This window comes from Pelophylax lessonae, assembly GCF_965119305.1.
Source record: "Pelophylax lessonae genome assembly, chromosome: 5".
NCBI lineage: Eukaryota > Metazoa > Chordata > Amphibia > Anura > Ranidae > Pelophylax > Pelophylax lessonae.
This window is the reverse complement of record NC_138772.1, coordinates 406837411-406858052: the sequence shown is the minus strand read 5'-3', so window position 1 is coordinate 406858052 and position 20642 is coordinate 406837411. Positions and strand designations below refer to the sequence as shown.

General features: G+C 39.2%; 1 protein-coding gene across 1 annotated transcript in view; it reads left to right on the top strand.

The window, feature by feature from the left end:
* CDH2 (cadherin 2) overlaps positions 1-13120 on the top strand; it is a 399869-nt gene extending 386749 nt beyond the window's left edge. The window contains exon 16 of the mRNA XM_082259211.1: positions 11700-13120. Within this exon, the coding sequence (XP_082115337.1) occupies positions 11700-11906 (207 nt within the window). The 3' untranslated portion in view covers positions 11907-13120. The remainder of the gene's footprint in view (positions 1-11699) is intronic.
* The last annotated feature ends 7522 nt before the right edge of the window (positions 13121-20642 follow it).

Below are 20642 nucleotides of genomic sequence, written 5' to 3'. Positions count from 1 at the left end.
CATCCAGTTCAATCTGTGTAGGTGTGTGTGGCTGTAATCATCTAACATAGCCCTTAATGTCCTGATCCTTGAGATGTAAGTCTAAGAGTCTTTTGAAAGCCACCATACTACCCGCAGAAACCACCTCTTGTGGTAGACAATTCCACAATCTTGTAGCCCTAACAGTAAAGAACCCTCATCGTTGCCTGAGGTTAAAACGCTTCTCCTCTAATCGCATTGTATGTCCTCGAGTCCTCATGCAATTCCTTCGAATGAACAGCTTTTTTTCTAAGCTGAGATCCCCATTAAGATATTTATAAATTGCTATCATGTCCCCCCTCAGACGTCTCTTCTCCAGGGAGAATAAATTGAGCGATTGCAGCCGCTCTTCATAGTTAAGGTCCTCCAACCCCCTAATCAGTTTAGTTGCCCTTCTCTGGACTCTCTCCAGCTCCAACACATCCCTCCTGAGGACTGGCGACCAGAACTGTACAGAATACTCCAGATCCGGTCGGACCAGAGTTTTATAAAGTGGAAGGATTATAGTCTTATCTCTGGAATACATCCCTTTCTCTATGCATGCTAATAATCTGCTGGCTTTGGCAGCTGCCGCTTGACATTGCATGCTGTTGCCTAATCTATCATCAACCAAGACTCCCAGATCTTTCTCCATTTTTGATTCCCCCAAGGGTTCCCCTCCTAACGTGTATTGTGTTTTTATGTTTTTAGTCCCCAAGTGCAAAACCTTACACTTCTCCACGTTAAACCTCATTTGCCATGTCGTTGCCCACTCCGTAATTTTGTCCAGGTCATTCTGTAGGATATCTGCTTCATGCTGTGCAGTTATTGCCATGGCCAATTTTGTGTCATCTGCAAAAACTGATAACGAACTACTGATCCCGTCCTCAATGCTGTTTATGATATGTGCATGGAAACATAGGATAACATTGAGCTGCTTCTACAGGCAGAACACAAAACTCCTGTACTAGCAGCGATTGTTAAGCCAGTGTGCATGGAGCCTATCACATCTGAGAATTGATAACCTGCAACATAATAAATGTTTGCTTTGGGTTTAATGCAACAATAAGGACTTGTGTTTTCCTCTGTTTGAAACACACCCCAATGCTAGTTATCAGATTCCCTTTTTTTTTCAATGGTACAGTGTAGATGGCAGTTCTGACCTGTGCTTTTGACACAGCTGGACTCTATTTAGATTTGCTTGCTTTGCAGGCAGAGTAGATCAAATGTTGTCATGCATTTGAGCAGTACTGCATTGCTATACAAAAGTCAGCATATTGAGTTATTCAATTTAATGTCATCACAGAGGACAAGGGGACACTCTTTACGTCTAGAGGAAAAGAGAATTTGTCTCTGAATACGGAAAGGTTTCTTCACAGTAAGAGCTGTGAAAATGTGGAATAGTCTCCCTCCAGAGATGGTTCTGGCTAGCTCACTAGATTGCTTTAAAAAAAGCCTGGATTCTTTCCTGGGTGGACATAATATTACTGGGTACTAATATTTATAGGACAAGTTGATCCAGGGTGTACATAATATTACTGGGTACTAATATTTATAGGAAAAGTTGATCCATTGTGTACATAATATTACTGGGTACTAATATTTATAGGAAAAGTTGATCCAGGGAATATCCGATTGCATCTCAGGGGATCAGGAAGGAATTTTTTTCCCCTGCTGTAGCAAATTGGATCATGCTTTGCTGGGGTTTTTTTACCTTCCTCTGGATCAACTGTGGGTATAGGATTGTGTATATGGGATTGTATGGTTATGTTTTCTTTACTGTTTTTTGTTTTTCATTAGTTGAACCAGATGGACTTGTGTCTTGAGTTTTGGTTAGAGTTAGAACCTCTGTCAACCTTGTATTGCTATCTGTGAGCCCACTAGGGAGATCTGCCCTAACGTTCTGCGATTTTGACACCAAAACATGAAATGCAGGAAATGGGCATCACAAGGACAGGCAAGCATTGATGGAAAAAAATAAAGGCAGAGGTTCTTTCTAATCCTTTCCCTACTAAAAATAACTTGCCTTGTTCCTAACTATGATTCCTGTGATGCCCTATCACTGGTACAGAGAATAAGTGGATATTTCTACATTAGTGGCACAGACATTAACAAAATAAAAACCTGACAGAGGATATTTAAACCCTTCCCCACTGTAAAAAAAATAATAATAATAATAAAATGGTCTGGAGTAAGACTTTAAGAAGTAACCATGTCTGTTGCATTATCTTTAGGTAATAAACTACCTGTAGAGGTAAATTGAGAAAGGTACATTTCAGATACCTGTGTACGTTTTGCTACCAGTGTAAACCATTTAACTGTCAAAGTGCCTGAGACTCTTGAGTTTAAAGGCACCATAGATCCAGACGTAGGAACTCATGCTGCTTTTCTGTTAATATTTTACCCTTCCGGAATTAAATGGGAGGGTGGGGGGCATGTTTCCAACCTTGCTCTGCTGACAAGAGTTTTACAAAGTATAGCACAGTCTTTATAAGGAGCATTAAATCTATAATTATTGTAAATGTACTATACATTTGTTTCTCTCAGACAAACTGGCTACACTATCCACTTGAGGAATTCATTTTGGCTTGCAAATAATAGTCTACCAGCTCTGCATTGTCTGTTAAATTTATTTATAAACCAAATTTAATAATAGTTAATTTTTATTTCCCTCACGTATCCCCCTTTCAGTTGGTGAGAATGGTTGAAATTCAATACCTTCATAATTACCAAGAGTTGTTTCAAATAGGATTAGTGTATAGAGCAGCCAAATTAAATCAATTATGTAAGTGCTTTATACACTTGTCTTGTGAAGCTTTTTAACAGTCAGTGAGTTGGCTTTCAAGTTATTCCAAAGTAGACAGAGCACATGATAATAGTGAAAAACATGTCTTCCTTGCTTTATTTTTTAATGTTTCGTTCACTGCAATATTGCAGTATTCCGTTGATAAAACCCTTTCAATCTCAAACACTTGCAACAATGATTTTTAAAATGAATAATTTATTGTCAGTCATTTGTAGTAAAAGGTTAGTCTGCCCCATATTTTTACCCCATAGTTTCGAACAATCTGAAGTCACTTAAAGGTTTTGGCTTTTGTCAATGAGCAAATGCACCTTCCTTTTGGCATCAGTTTGAGACAATTCTGAGAACTTTAAAAAATTCACTTATAGGAGCATTTGATCTGCATTTAACCTCCTTCCCACCTGCCTTTGACTATGCTCTAAGCTGCTTTTGCCTTCCCATATAACAGTTCTGACACAAACAAAGGCAGCTTAAAGTGATTGTAAAGTCTAATTTTTTTGCCTATAAAAATAATAAACATGTTATCCTTACCTGCTCTGTTGTAGTGGATTTGCACAGAGCAGCCTGGATCCTCCTATTCTTGTATCACTCTTCTGTGATCCTGGCCCCTCCCTCCTGTTCAGTGCCCATACAGCAAGCAGCTTGCTATGGGGGTACCTGAGCCCAGTCACAGCTCCCTGAGTCCATTCAGACACAGAGCCCCCACCCGGCCATGCCCCCGCTCTCTCTCCTGATTCGCTAGCTTACTTTAATTGACATCGCTGCAGTATCTCAGCCAATCAGGAGGGAGAAACTCGGATGGCTGAGACACTTGTGGACAACGCTGGACAGAGAGGGACCTCAGGTAATTATTAGGGGGGCTGAGGGGGGCTGCTCCACACAGAAGGCTTTTTATCCTAATGCATAGAATGCATTAACCACTTAAGCCCCGGAGGATTTGGCTGCTCAAAGACCAGGGCCTATTTTGCGATTCGGCACTGCGTGAGTTTAATAGACAATTACGTGGTTGTGTGACGCTGTACCCAAATTAAATTGACGTCCTTTTTTTCCCACAAACAGAGCTTTCTTTTGGTGGTATTTGATCACCTGTGCGATTTTTACTTTTTGCGCTATAAACAAAAAAATCGACAATTTTGAAAAAATAACAATATTTTTCACTTTTTTTTATATGAAATTCCCCCCAAAAAAATGTAAAAATGATTTTTTTTTAACATTTTAGGCCAATTTGTTTTCTGCTACATATGTTTGTTAAAAACAATAAGCGTATTTTGATTGGTTTGCACAAAAGTTATTGCGTTAACTAACTACTGGAAAGATTTATGTCATTTTTATTGTTTTTTTTTTTTTACTAGTAATGGCGGCGATCTGCATTTATTTTTGCGGGACTGCGACATTGCGGCGTACAGATCGGACCCTTGACTGACATTTATGACACTTTTGGGGGTACCAGTGACATTACTACAGTAATCAGTGCTATACATATGCACTGTTACTGTAAAAATGCCGGTCACTCGCACGGGGATGTTAGTGAATGAAGGGGGTGCGGCTCCGGCGGCGCACGCTCACCCCCTAGAGGCTCGTGGGCGAGCGACGTAGCCCTACACCGTTTTCCCCAGTAGGGGCTGACTGCCGCAGTAAATAGTAGTGCGGCGGTCGGCAAGTCGTTAAGATAAAAAAAAAACTTCTGACTTTACAACCACTTTAACAACATCCCTTAAACCACTAACGAGCTTCTTAAATCTCTGGGACTCCAGGGATGAGTACCCAGTTCTCCAAACCTGCTATCGAAGTTGTTCCACTATCCCTGTTAGAATTGCCTATTATTTATGCTGTACAGAATGCTTAAGGAGAAATGGTAACAGCCCAAGGTTGGTGGTGACATACAAAACTCCATCATGGGCAGCAACAGAGCTGGAAAATATGGTAGGAAGATTTCTATGCCATTGCAATGTACACTCAAGTGAACAAAGAAGCCAGTGAATGATTTCACCCATAACCAATTTGGTTGGGATGAAATATTTAAATATTTTTACTACTGGGCATTTCTAATAAATTGGGAAAATATAAGGCACCTATTGTAACCAACAGAATTTGGATTTGATATCAGTTTATGCTTCCCTAGTGTGAAATTAACTGAAGAGCACAATGCTGCAAATACAGAATGCAGGAATGATTGTGACATTGTGCCGCAAAAGCAACATTCACAATTACTCTTTTGTTAATCACCACACTATTGAATGCCTAGATCAATTTCATTAGAAGGCGAGATCATGTCATACATATGAGGCCTAACTCTGCTGTGTGAAGGATCTCTACTTGAACACATACCATGATCATGACATAATACAGCTGTGGAAATATGAGTTTTTCTGAAAATATGATATTTGTATAGGAAAGTTTATTTATCCCTGACTATTTAAAGGAAAACAATACACACATACGTCTGGGAAGACATGCATGCACACATACAATTTATATGCCTTGTGTGATTGTGGAATAAAGATAGTAATAAAATAATTGAAAAGGGTTAGAACCTCTCTTGCGTATTAGCAATATCATGCAATGAACCTGTAGTGCCACTCAATGTATTCTAATAATAAACAGGTCCAGTGTCTCACAGTATTGACTGTGTTCGGGCTGTCTAATGCTCAATCCAGGAAGCAATGGAGCATGTAGGAACAGAAAGATGCCACACATCACTAGCTCATAAGGTGAAGAGAAATGTTAAAGGCCTCAGCCTGTGACTCCTCCTAAGCCTACACTCTCTTGGGTATTAATTATTTTCTGTGTCCCAAATGGAGAGAATCAGACAGTTGTAGCTACTAGGACACCAATCATAAATCATGACGTGGTGCTTGCAACTTTCTGCCTCTTTTATATACGTTGGTGCCATCTACTGTATTGTTTGATCACTACAGCACCCACCCTTTATGACCCATCGGTGTTTGGAGTTCACCTGGCTACAAATAAGGGCCAGATGGGGGAGAATTCCCTTTATCTCCATTGGAACATACAGGAAATCACCTCAACGGGAGTACAGACAGCAATAAAATCCTGAAAGAGGTTCTAACTTTCCACCTTTGTCTAAAGATATGAAAATATATACATTTCACTTAATGTACCTCTAGGGCCATCATACAGATTGACCCAAAAAGGGAAAGGTCAAGTCATGAATTTGTGGACCTGTGACTAAAGCTAAATTAAAACAACAATACCTGTAAATGTAAAGATAACAACAATATGGAAGAAAATTCATGCTTAAAAAAATACTATTTTGTTAATCACCACACTATTGAATGCCTAGATCAATTTCATTAGAAGGCGAGATCATGTCATACTTATGAGGCCTAACTCTGCCGTGTGAAGGATGTCTACTTGAACACATACCATGATCATGAAAAAAAAAACATTGAAAGGGCATATAGAGCTGCACAATAAGCATCATAGCAGTAACTGCACCAAAACATATTGTTTCAAAGACTCCACAAATGTTTATATTCTAGATTTATTTAGCAATCACACAAGGCATATAAGTTGTATATGTGCATGCATGTCTTCCCAGACGTATGTGTGTATTGTTTTCCTTTAAATAGTCAGGGATAAATAAACTTTCCTATACAAATATTATATTTTCAGAAAAACTCAATCATATTTCCACAGCTGTATTATGTCATGATCATGGTATGTGTTCAAGTAGAGATCCTTCACACAGCAGAGTTAGGCCTCATATGTATGACATGATCTCGCCTTCTAATGAAATTGATCTAGGCATTCAATAGTGTGGTGATTAACAAAAGAGTATTTTTTAAGCATGAATTTTCTTCCATATTGTTATCTTTAAATTTACAGGTACTGTTGTTTTAATTTAGCTTTAGTCACAGGTCCACAAATTCATGACTTGACCTTTCACTTTTTGGGTCAATCTGTATGATGGCCCTAGAGGTGCATTACGTGAAATTTATATATTTTCATATCTTTAGACAAAGGTGGAAAGTTAGAACCTCTTTCAGGATTTTATTGCTGTCTGTACTCCCCATCTGGCCCTTGTTTGTAGCCAGGTGAACTCCAAACACCTATGGGTCATAAAGTGTGGGTGCTGTAGTGATCAAACAATACAGTAGATGGCACCAATGTACAGGTCCTTCTCAAAAAATTAGCATATTGTGATAAAGTTCATTATTTTCTGTAATGTACTGATAAACATTAGACTTTTATATATTTTAGATTCATTACACACAACTGAAGTAGTGCAAGCCTTTTATTGTTTTAATATTGATGATTTTTGCATACAGCTCATGAAAAACCAAAATTCCTATCTCAAAAAATTAGCATATTTCATCCGACCAATAAAAAAAAAGTGTTTTTAATACAAAAAAAGTCAACCTTCAAATAATTATGTTCAGTTATGCACTCAATACTTGGTTGGTAATCCTTTTTCAGAAATGACTGCTTCAATGCGGCGTGGCATGGAGGCAATCAGCCTGTGGCACTGCTGAGGTGTTATGGAGGCCCAGGATGCTTCGATAGCGGCCTTGAGCTCATCCAGAGTGTTGGGTTTGCGTCTCTCAACTTTCTCTTCACAACATCCCACAGATTCTCAATGGGGTTCAGGTCAGGAGAGTTGGCAGGCCAATTGAGCACAGTAATACCATGGTCAGTAAACCATTTACCAGTGGTTTTGGCACTGTGAGCAGGTGCCAGGTCGTGCTGAAAAATGAAATCTTCATCTCCATAAAGCTTTTCAGCAGATGGAAGCATGAAGTGCTCCAAAATCTCCTGATAGCTAGCTGCATTGACCCAGCCCTTGATAAAACACAGTGGACCAACACCAGCAGCTGACATGGCACCCCAGACCATCACTGACTGTGGGTACTTGACACTGGACTTCAGGCATTTTGGCATTTCCCTCTCCCCAGTCTTCCTCCAGACTCTGGCACCTTGATTTCCGAATGACATGCAAAATTTGCTTTCATCCGAAAAAAGTACTTTAGACCACTGAGCAACAGTCCAGTGCTGCTTCTCTGTAGCCCAGGTCAGGCGCTTCTGCCGCTGTTTCTGGTTCAAAAGTGGCTTGACCTGGGGAATGCGGCACCTGTAGCCCATTTCCTGCAGACGCCTGTACACGGTGGCTCTAGATGTTTTTACTCCAGACTCAGTCCACTGCTTCCGCAGGTCCCCCAAGGTCTGGAATCGGTCCTTCTCCACAATCTTCCTCAGGGTCCGGTCACCTCTTCTCGTGCAGCGTTTTCTGCCACACTTTTTCCTTCCCACAGACTTCCCACTGAGGTGCCTTGATACAGCACTCTGGGAACAGCCTATTCGTTCAGAAATTTCTTTGTGTCTTACCCTCTTGCTTGAGGGTGTCAATGATGGCCTTCTGGACAGCAGTCTTACCCATGATTGCGGTTTTGAGTAATGAACCAGGCTGGGAGTTTTTAAAAGCCTCAGGAATCTTTTGCAGGTGTTTAGAGTTAATTAGTTGATTCAGATAATTAGGTTAATAGCTCGTTTAGAGAACCTTTTCATGATATGCTAATTTTTTGAGATAGGAATTTTGGTTTTTCATGAGCTGTATGCCAAAATCATCAATATTAAAACAATAAAAGGCTTGCACTACTTCAGTTGTGTGTAATGAATCTAAAATATATGAAAGTCTAATGTTTATCAGTACATTACAGAAAATAATGAACTTTATCACAATATGCTAATTTTTTTAGAAGGACCTGTATATAAAAGAGGCAGAAAGTTGCAAGCACCACGTCATGATTTATGATTGGTGTCCTAGTAGCTACAACTATCTGATTCTCTCCATTTGGCACACAGAAAATAATTAATACCCAAGAGAGTGTAGGCTTAGGAGGAGTCACAGGCTGAGGCCTTTAACATTTCTCTACACCTTATGAGCTAGTGATGTGTGGCATCTTTCTGTTCCTACATGCTCCATTGCTTCCTGGATTGAGCATTAGACAGCCTGAACCCAGTCAATACTGTGAGACACTGGACCTGTTTATTATTAGAATACTTTGAGTGGCACTACAGGTTCATTGCATGATATTGCTAATAAGCAAGAGAGGTTCTAACCCTTTTCCATTATTTTATTACTATCTTTATTCCAAGATAAGGGATTTTTTCCTCAGCTCAGAGATATTTTACCACATTTCCTGTCCCACTGATCACTTAACTAAGTAATATCCCTAATTGGGACACAGACAGATATAAAGGCAAATCTGCCCCACAATGTCTAAAATTAAACATGTTTGACTGGACCTCCACTTGTTAACATTTCTTACAAGTTGACTTAAAAGGTTTTATTCTTTAAGGCTCTACAAAGCTGCTCAAAATAAAGTTGCAAAGAAGGGCAAGCACCCTTAGCATCCAATAAAAATGTATGTAAAGAAATATAATGTAATACGCTAAGAAAAGCTGAAAATGTATTATTTTAATTTGATTATCATCATTTCCTTTTGCACAGCCATACTAGTGAAGCCCACCTTTGTTAGCTTAGAGGTTTCAGTGACTTTTTCATCGATCAATTTTAAAATAATTCACTGATACTTCAAAATGTTAGTTATTTTACAAATACCTAATTAGCACATATCATCCAATCTGTATGCTGTCCATGTCTTTCCCTATTAGTGTCAACACATCATCCTCCAGGGAAAATCATGTTGAATTCTGCTTTTCCTTTAAGTCATTAGATTCAGTGGCTTACAAAGTTCACACCCGTTCCACTGTAAAATATCTCTAAAATGCATCCCTTTCTCACTAAATTCTACCAACATTGTAATCCACTTATAAATTATATCTTGGTTGACAGCTGTGCTATTCTGGTGCATGCAAAACTCTTTATTTAAAGATTCATCCTTCTAAATTTGTTCCTTTTCACTGTCTCTAAACTTAACATTGGCTCCAATTTCCCTGAAATTGGGAATAATATTCTTTCATTGCAAATACTGTGATCATTAAGTCATATGTTCCATAATTAAATATTTATGTAATAAATATTTAATATTTTATCTCTCCTTTGGAATCATCTGATAAGTAGTAGTCTTCACCTTCAGAGAGCACCAATGTATTGGAATGTATAATTTTAAGAAAATTCCCAAAGATTTTTTTTTTTTTTTCAGCTTGAGGCGTTCTTTTGCCATGCCTAAAAACAATTTTTATAAACAGTTGTATAAGGCTGAACTCCATGCAAACAGCAAAATACATAGATAAAATGCATACTGTATGTAGGAGATTGTGGGTTTTGTGGACAGGACCAAATCAAGCAAACATAACTAGCACCAACATCCCAGGTAGTCTGTAGTTTAAAATGGTATTGGGTATGGGACTTTTCAAGGTATTATTTTAATGAAAATATAAACATTTATGTATTAAAAAAAAATATGTATAACAACATTTTGTACATCCATGTATTAACCAATTCTCAATATATGGAAGTGATATCATTCACTGTGCTTTTGTTTCTAACCAGTTTCGCCGTTTCGGCTTCTTCAGTGAAATGTGTGAAGATTTTTACTACTGGATAAACAAAGATACAATGAAAATCAAATATAATGCTCTCAAGCACTTTTTCACAATTCATAGTATATACACTGAAGTGCGTGACCCTGGGTGACAGACTCACTTCTACCATTACTCTGATTTTTTTTAGCCTCAGTACCCTGTATAATCAACAGGTATGGAGCTACTATAGGAACCTTTGCATGACCGATTGGTGTCGTTTTTTGTATTTGAAATGCCTATACACTGCACCAATATATATACTATGACTACTATGACTTGTGAAAAAGTGCTTGAGAGCATTATATTTGATTTTCATTGTATCTTTGTTTATCCAGTAGTAAAAATCTTCATGCGGTTCCCTGAAGAAGCCAAAATGGGGAAACTGGTTGGAAAAATCACTTCCATATATTGAGAATCGGTTAATACATGGATGTACAAAATGTTTTTATACATATATTTTTTGATAAATAAATGTTTATATTTGTATTAAAATAATTTGTTATTACGTGTTCAAGCACCTCGAAAGTCCCATACCCCATACCATTTCTAACTGTATGTAGGAGATGTTTTACATGTCAAATGATTTCTATTTCTATGAATCTAGTTTTGAGTTATTCACAGTTCTGTCATACAACACAGTCCTGCCTGGTAGGGCAGGACATCAGTTTTTTTTCTCTGCTGCAGTTAAGCAGCACTTACAGGTCTAATCCCTCCTCCAGCCTTTGACTGGAAAGTGGAAATGGAGGCAGCAATCTGTTTAACTCATCTCTCTGTCACTCTGCTCTCTCCTTCTGCCAGCAATTCCCGTCTTACCTCATAAGCATAACTGATTGGGTCCTTGTGCTGCTCCTTAGTCTAAATTCTGTTAGTCTGTTGTGTAAAGAATTTCAGGGGGCTAAAGCCAGGTCAAATTTGGGTACTTACATCAATTGCATTTAAAGTAAATTTGTAACTTTGTATTATTGAATACAAAACTAAATTCGGTTGCTTTTTATATCTGCCTGGAGTTGAGCTTTAATAGCTATATTGTGAAGATACATATATTTTATGCATTGTTACCCGGTAGAGTGGTGTAAAGACAGCTCTGTGATCCCAACTGGCTAGCTTGCTGTCCCTTGTTAATTTCATTAGAGGTTGTTTGGTCATCTCAAATGGTACCCATTTCCAGCATTTTGTTTAAATAATTGAAACATGTAAATGCTACATTTTAATTTTCCCCCAGACACACATTATTCCTATTCATATATTGTGAGTTTGCTATACACATGTGATATTCATTTTTGTATATTAAATTTTTTTTTCAATAAATTCATATGACGATGATTGAAAATTACTTCTTAGGACAGAAAAATTATCACTTTCCTAAAAGGTGCATTTTGTATTTTTACAGGGCCTGAAAGCTGCAGACAATGATCCCACTGCTCCACCTTATGACTCCCTCTTAGTTTTTGATTACGAAGGTAGCGGCTCCACTGCTGGATCTCTAAGCTCCCTGAACTCATCAAGTAGTGGCGGTGAACAAGATTATGATTACCTAAACGACTGGGGCCCTCGCTTCAAGAAACTAGCCGATATGTATGGCGGCGGAGATGACTGAACTTTGGATTGAACTTTCATTTTTGTGGACAAGAACAAACATTTGAACTGATATTCCCAAAAAGTGTAAAGAAGCTTGGCTTTAACTTTGTAGTCTACTAGCACAAGTGCTTGTTTGAAGGCTTTGGCATAGGCTGCAAACCAATTTGGGCTCAGTGGGAATATCAGTCATCCAATACTGTTTGGAAAAAAAAATTGATTGAGCTCAGTTACACTTGAATTTTACAGTACAGAAGCACTGGGATTTTATGTGCCTTTTTGTACCTTTTTCAGATCGGATTTAGTTTTATGTTCAACGCTTTAATGGTACTGATTTCTGAAAGGGTGAAAAGACAAGGTATGTTGTGGGTGGGCTGGCATAAGTAAACAAGGATTTCCTTCATCACGCCTTTGTTTTCCTTCTTTTTTTTTTTCTTTTGATACATTGCATTGCTTATATAAAAATCTGAAATAGAGAACAAATTTCATTAGAATAACTCTATTAGCTGCAGAGAAAACCATGTGATTGACATGTATAGTGCATTATTTTAGCTCTTAGGCTTCTTTTCCCATTAAGAGTCTTGGATTTTTTTGCAGTCGGTTTCAGGAAAAGGGAGTTGTCATATCACCAATTTCTAGCAAAAATGAGAATTCTTTTTTTTTTTTCTTTTGTAGCAGAATTGATTTTTTTTCTTTTCACAAGATAGGCACATTTTGGTCTTAATCAATGTACACTTTTTTGTTTTGGGTATTTTTTCACTTCACTGTAAAAATGATATGTGTACATAATGTTTTTTCAACATAGTCTATAAAGAAGTTTTCAAGCTTCGAAACATGTGTATGTATTATTTGGACTATGGATTCAGGTTTTTGCATGTTTATATCTTTTTTTTTTCTTTATGGATAAAGTATTTACAAAAAACAGGTGACAAACACAATTACATTAAAGAAAACTGTAGATTCAGTACACCAGTTTATTTTTTTCCAGTTACTTATTGGTTTGGGAGGGAGAAAACAAGAGTTCTTAGCACAAATGTTTTACATAATTTGTACCAAAAACAAAACCGATAGGGGCAAACTGGCATTGGTGGCACTACTAATACATGTTTGAGGGGACAGGCAGCTTTTAAACTGGAGGGACTTTGACAACGACTTTGCCTCTGTATTGTGTACCAGAATATAAATGATGCACCTCTGACCCCCACGTTCTGAATAAAATGCTAATTTTGGATCTGGTGACTGGTTTGAATTTTTTTTTCTTTTCCACTTGAACAATTTTGAATGCTGTGAAAAATCCCAAGATGCCTTGAGCTCAGTGAGAAAATAGAAACGTATACTGCACTAGCTCTCAAAAGCTGTAACTTACTCCTTCTATTTTGTGCTAAAAAGAAATTTGATTTTCCTTTTGAATATTGAAGCACAAAAGTGGATGGTGAATTTGAGTGGCTGAGGTGTTGCTTGGGGATCCACAGCTCAAATGTGGAGAAATTGAAGGATACAGTGCTCAGTCATTCATGTCCTGGAAAGAAGTAAAGTCTAATGAAACCAGAGGAGCAGAGCTTGCATTTTACACAACGTAACATATGACTGCATAGCTTGTAACTGGTAACAAACAAGAGCAAACCCAGAACAGCAATTTATAGTAATTAAAACCTGTCTTTTCACTGAGGTGTGTGAAGGAAAACACAATATATTATGCAGTGTTGGGACTTGCATTTCCCTTTAGATCTCGAGGACATACTAGTCTCTCCTTTTTCTAATAATTGGTTTTCTAGTCAATAAGAGGCACTGTGTATCTATTTGATGTTAAGGAACTAAACAAAACAGAATATAGTGTTTTTTGGCTTAATGGTCAAAATATAATACTATGTACCTTAGGTTTGCACTTTAAAGGCATATGTATGATTCCCTTCTCAGTGTCCTTGGAAAAAAAAAAACAAATGAAGATCATTAAACCACAGTTTTTATTAGCTTAAACGTAGTGATGATCAATATGCTATAATGGAGAGCAGAACAAGGTTTGTGGAAGGCCCACGTAGACATGGGCCTACAGCAGTAAGGTTCAGAGAGTGGTGAAAGGTCCCCATTATTATTATATACATTTATCTATTATGGAAGCTGGCAGTCAAAAAAAATAAGGATTTAGTTGTTTAGTTAAATGTTTAGTATTGGATAAAGTGGGGAATGGTGAGAACCAAGTCAGGATTTTAGTGATTGATATGTCCCAGCTGGGGAGATTCAGCATTCCCTGTTTGTTCGGGAGCTACTGTCATTGTGACAGAAAGTAATGTACAATCCAAACTATTGCTGTTGTCACCACAAGAAGTGAGGAGAAATCTGCCAGTGGGGTATCTTCATAACTGTCTATGGGATTAGTTGCCTTTACTTTTAAGGAAGTTAAGGGGACAGGGCGCACACCAAAAAAGGGCTTTGGAGTTAAATGACCAAGCAGTTGGAATGCTAGGTCTAGGATGGCATACAGTTATTTCATACTTTCCTCTTCACCATATATGAGTGAAGCATCAGACACCACCTGCACATACATTTACTAACAAGCTGGACAGTCTGCGCAATGATGCACCCCTGTCTTGAGGTTATCTATTTCAGCTCCAGAAGATTTACCCCCCTTCATGACAAGGCCATTTTTTTGTGACATGGCACTGTGTTGCTTATAGATAGACAGTGGGGGGAAGGGTCTAGTAAATATGTCATTTATCAACATCTTACTTTTCTAAATGAACTCACTCACTGTGTTCATTCATAACTGAAGCATAGTAATCTGTGTTTAGTATGTTTCAGTTTGTGAATGAACAGAAAGCTGCTCAGCACAGAACACTCCCGATTCATTCCCTGTCCTGTATAGCTAAGGCTGCCGAGAAAGGGACGTGTGTTTGAGCTTTGGGATGCACACACTAATGCAATAGGCTGTGCACACCTATGATCATGTATATATACATGATCCTGCACCCAGCGGCCACCCTGTAGCAGTATATATAGGGGTTGGCAAATGGTTCTCAGGCCAGTGTATAGATTAAATCCAGCACTCTTGGGAATGCAGGCTGCAAGTTAGTCCTATAACTCTAAAGGCCCACACCATGTACTTTTATTTTTCTTAGAAAAGAAGGCTGCACATTCAGAATATTGTTCTTACTTTGTTGTTACCTGTTCTCCAACTGAAAAGAAATCTGGCTCAAATTTCAGCCAGTTCCTGTTGAATCTGCCAAAATTCAAACTGCATGTGGCATTGCAAGACATAAGTTAAAGCGGCGTTCCGGCCGAAATGTATATTTTACAATAAAAATACCCCTAGAATAGTCATGCCTCATGCAGTGTAATAAGGTTATGCTGTAAACTATCCCCAGTATTGTATTTTTGCAGCATCCTTTTCTTACTTTGTGTAGCTCTTGCACACAGTGGCCATCTCCAGTGTGGGCATCTGATGCCGCTGTGTCCCTCTTCCTGTATTCCGTGCATGCTGGCTATCCGGTGGGGTAATGCGCGGTTCATTGCGAACGGCACAATAGCTTGTCAGTCAGGTTTCCATAGCGATGGCAGCGTCGGAGGAAGTTGCTGTCCTTTTGCCATGGAAACCTCTTCTCCCCCTCCAGGAACCAGGAAGTAAAAGAGCAGTTGCCTACTAGTGGAAACCAACACATGCAAAACGCCACTGATTTAGGTAAGAGCTTTTCTAAAATAATGCAAAACACAGGAAATCACATAATGTGATTTTTAATTTGTTTTTTTAAAACTTTATTTATAATTTTAATTATTATCCCTTGCTTCTGTATATATATATATATATATATATATATATATATATATATATATATATATACTTTTGTTTTTGCCCCCATTTTTCATGAGCTGAACTCAAAGATCTAAGACTTTTTCTATGTACACAAAAGGCCTATTTCTCTCAAATATTGATTGTTCACAAATCTGTCTAAATCTGTGTTGGTGAGCACTTCTTCTTTGCCGAGATAATCCATCCAACTCACAGGTGTGGCATATCAAGATGCTGATTAGACATCATGATTAATGCACAGGTGTGCCTTAGACTGGCCACAATAAAAGGCCACTATAAAATGTGCAGTTTTATCCCACAGCACAATGCCACAAATGTCGCAAGTTTTGAGGGAGCGTGCAATTGGCATGCTGCCTGCAGGAATGTCCACTAGAGCTGTTGCCTGTGAATTGAATTTTCATTTCTCTACCATAAGCCGTATCCAAAGGCGTTTCAGAGAATTTGGCAGAAAATCCAACCAGCCACACAACCGCAGACCACGTGTAACCACACCAGTCCAAGACCTCCACATCCATCATCTTCACCTCCAAGATCGTCCGAGACCAGCCACCCTGACAGCTGCTACAACAATCAGTTTGCATAACCAAAGAATTTCTGCACAAACTGTCAGAAACCGTCTCAGGGAATCTCATCTGCATGCTCGTCGTCCTCATCGAGGTCCCGACCTGACTGCAGTTTGTCATCGTAACCAATTTGAGCGGGCAAATGCTCACATTCAATGGCGTCTGAAATTTTGGAGAGCTTTTTTCCCTTTACGGATGAATCCCCGTTTTCACTGTACAGAGCAGATGGCAGACAGTGTGTATGGCGTCATGTGGGGGAGCGATTTGCGTATGTCAACATTGTGGTTTGAGTGGTCCATTGTGCCGGTGGGGTATGGTATGGGCAGGCGTATGTTATGGACAAAGAACACCGGTGCATTTTATTGATGGCATTTTGAATGCACAGAGATACCGTGACGAGATCCTGGGGCCCATTGTTGTGCCATTCATCCACGACCATCACCTCACGTTGCAGCATGATAATGCACAGCCCCATGTTGCAAGGATCTGTACACAATTCCTGGAAGCTGAAAACATCCCAGTTCTTGCATGGACAGCATACTCACCGGACATGTCACCCATTTAGCATGTTTGGGATGCTCTGGATCGGCGTATACAACAGCGTGTCCCAGGTCCTGCCAATAACCAGCAACTTCACACAAGCATTGAAGAGGAGTGGACCAACATTCCACAGGCCACAATGAACAACCTGATCAACTCTATGTGAAGGAGATGTGTTGCACTGTGTGAGGCAAATGGTGGTCACACCAAATACTGACTGTTTTTGGACTCCCCCGAGCTTCCCCAATACAGTAAAACTGCACATTTTAGAGTGGCCTTTATTGTGGCCAGCATAAGGCACACCTGTGAAATAATCATGCTGTCTAATCAGCATCTTGATATGGCAAACCTGTGAGGTGGATGGATTACCTTGGCAAAGGAGAAGTGCTCTCTAACACAGATTTAGACAGATTTGTAAACAATATTTGAGAGAAATAGACCTTTTGTGTACACAGAAAAAGTCTTAGCTCTTTGAGTTCAGCTCATAAAAAATGGGGACAAAAACAAGTGTTGCATTTTTAAATTTTGTTCAGTACATATACAGTATATATATATATATATATATATATATATATATATATATATATATATATATATATATATTTTTTTTTTTTTGTGCCAATCAAAGTGCTCCCATCACAGTGCCCCCAATGCATTGCACCCATCACAGTGCCCCCATCACAGTGCGCCCATCACACTGTGCCTATCACACTGCCCCATCACAGTGCGCCCACCACACTGCGCCAATCACAGTGCCCCTATCACAGTGTGCCCACCACAGTGCCCCCATGATATTGCCCACATTACATTTTGCCCCCATCACAGTGCCCCATCACATTGTGCCAATAACAGTGCTCCCATCACATATATATAAAAACGCACACATATATATGTATATGTGTGTGTGTGTATTGTGCCAATCACTGTGCCCCATCACATTGTGCCCATCACATTTCCCCCATCACACTGTGACAATCACAGTGCTCCCATCACAGTGCCCCCATCACAGCTCCTTCATCACAGTTCCTTCATCACAGTGCACCCATCACAGTGTTCCCAACACATTGCACCCATCACAGTGCCCCCATCACAGGGCACCCATCACAGTGCGTCCATCACAGTGCCTCCATCACATTGCCCCATCACATTGTGCCCCCATCACATTGTGCCAATCACAGTCCTTCCATCTCAGTGCCCCATCACAGTGCGCCCAACCCAGTGCCCCTATGACAGTGTGCCCATCACAGTGCCCCCATCACAGTGCGCCCATCACAGTCCCCCCATCACATTGCGCCCATCACATTGTGCCCATCACATTGTGTCCATCACAATGCCCCAATCACATTATGCCCATCACAGTGCACCTATCACATTGCGCCCATCACAGTGCCCCATCACAGTATCCCCATCACATTGCGCCCATCACAGTGCCCCCATCACATTGTGCCCATCACAGTGCCAAAAACGCAGTGCCAAGAATAGGAGTTGAATGCACAGGAAAATCATTAGTGCATGATGTGCTGTCCCCCATGCTCTGTAAACAAAACTGAGATGCATTGCTTACCGCCAGCAAATTGTAAAATATAATGCTGCTCTGCTCTGCTCCAGCCACCTCTGACACCGCCGAGCGCTCTGCAAAAGACGCTATGCTACAATGGCAACAACAGCCTATTTACCCTTTTTAAAAATGGCGGTGAGAGCCTCCTTGCATGGCATCATTTCCGGTTTGGAAATAACACGATCCTACTAGCCGGCGATGCCCATTGCCTCCTGGGATTGATGGCACACATCTCCCAGGAGCCAATGCAAATCCAGAAATGACGTACAGCACCGCGGCCACTAAAGGAGGACGTTTAATTAGATAAATGCCTAAATATGGTAAGTGAACTGAAAAAAAATGTCAATTCATTATAAGGATGCATAGTAGTGCTGCATGATGAAGAGTGCACGATGTGGGTGGAACTCCACTTTAATTTAAAAATTTACTGAGCTGGGTGGAAAATGATTGGACGAACAGTGATTGCAGCTATTCAGGCTGTTATCAGGCAGCCATGAATGCTGGGCTGCTGATTACAACAGGTGGCAGTGGAGATTCCTCCATCCATGCTGTCTAACATAGACGGGAGAATCAATTGATTTTCTATCATCAGCTGAACAAGAGAAAATTAAGCCATGTACAGTACAGCTAGTTTAGGTCTAATTCAATAATTTACCTAACACCAGAGTTAGCTGTGCTAAATGTTCCAGCATAAACAGCATTGCACTAGACTCTGGCTTAATTTCTCTTTTTGAAAGAGACAAGTCACCTGGGCCTCTCTGCTCTTTATGGTAACGAGCCTGGCAACACATTAATAGTGGCTGAATGTTCAGCAAGACATTACAGTATCTCTTGCAGAATGTTTAGTACAGCTAGTAAAGTAATATGGGAACATAAAGATGCCCTAGTGACTTTCCTTGCTATGGAAGTTCCATTAATCCTTAGTGAGCTCTTGTTTTGTTTCAACGTATTTTCTTCTACTGTCCAACATTTAACTGTTTAACAGGTTTAACTGTTTATTATTTTGAATTATTTTACTGATGTCTGTGTCCCTGCACTCTCTGTTTGTCCCAGTAACCATTTTCAGCTATGAGAAATCCAAATTTAAACAGTTGTTAAATTAAAGTTAAAGGGGGTGATCATCTGAAGGGGGACACCTGTTTGAATGACAGTGGTGGCAATTTACTCTGAGATTTGGGTAAGAGATTTCCAGAAACGTTTTATTGTGTCCCAGGGAAAAGGGATATCCCACTAATGAGACGGGGGCAGAAAAAAAAAACTCATGTTTGTATTCACTTAAAGAGGACCTAAGAATTGTGACAAATTTAAAAGTTAAAGAAATATTTTTTATCCATATTGCTCTGACACAATACATGCTAAAGAGTTCTAAACATTTTAACTATATGTTTAAGCTTTGTACATTGTTATTGAATTGTTTTGTCCTTTGTGTGTTTCTTTCAGACCTGTGCTTTAATATAATTTGACATAACTTCTGCATGTTGCCTCTGCATTCAGCTTTAAAAAGAGATATTTTTTGATTAGCCATAAGAGGAAGCTCGTTTCTTAGTGCAACCTCCCTATTTTCCAACTGTTCAGATTAGATATCAGCCACATACGGAGTGCATTACTTTTATTGACAGGCTCATAGACTTGCATAGTGGGAAAGAGCTGTGAATCACAATCAGTGTGAAATACTGCAAAATAGGAAGCCTGTGTAATGTACAGATATGGACTGTATGAAATCAAGGTTTTTAATACTTTGAAACACACTTATTTAGATCATGCTGACCTCTTTTACTGTACTGCTTATGTAAAAAAAAAAAAAACTAAAAATACTTTACTCTGAAGTGGCCATTTATATGGCAACTACCTCTCATGTCTCTTGCAGAAATGCAAGAGTCGTGAGAGATTGAAAATTTACATAACAACTTAGAGATTGATCTACATAACAAAGTTATCTAAAGTAGTACAGTTACTCTTGTGATTCACACACTCTTTCTGAGATATATTTCAGCACAAAACTTTTTGTGGGTTTTAGCCCTGCAGACTTCATAGCATAGCCCATTATCTTTTTGCTACTAGATAATTGCTATGAGAAGTGAACTTTAGCATCTATACTGAACCACCTTTCTGCACATGGTAAATGTCAGCATGCTAGGGACACCTATACTAAGTCATGTGTCTACTACTGGTAAATTTCAGAATACTGGGGACACTGATACTAAGCCACAGTTTTATGAGTGCTGAATCTCGAGGACAGCTGTACTGAGCCTTCTTTTTGCTTCTGGAGAATTCCAGGACATTGGGTACAAA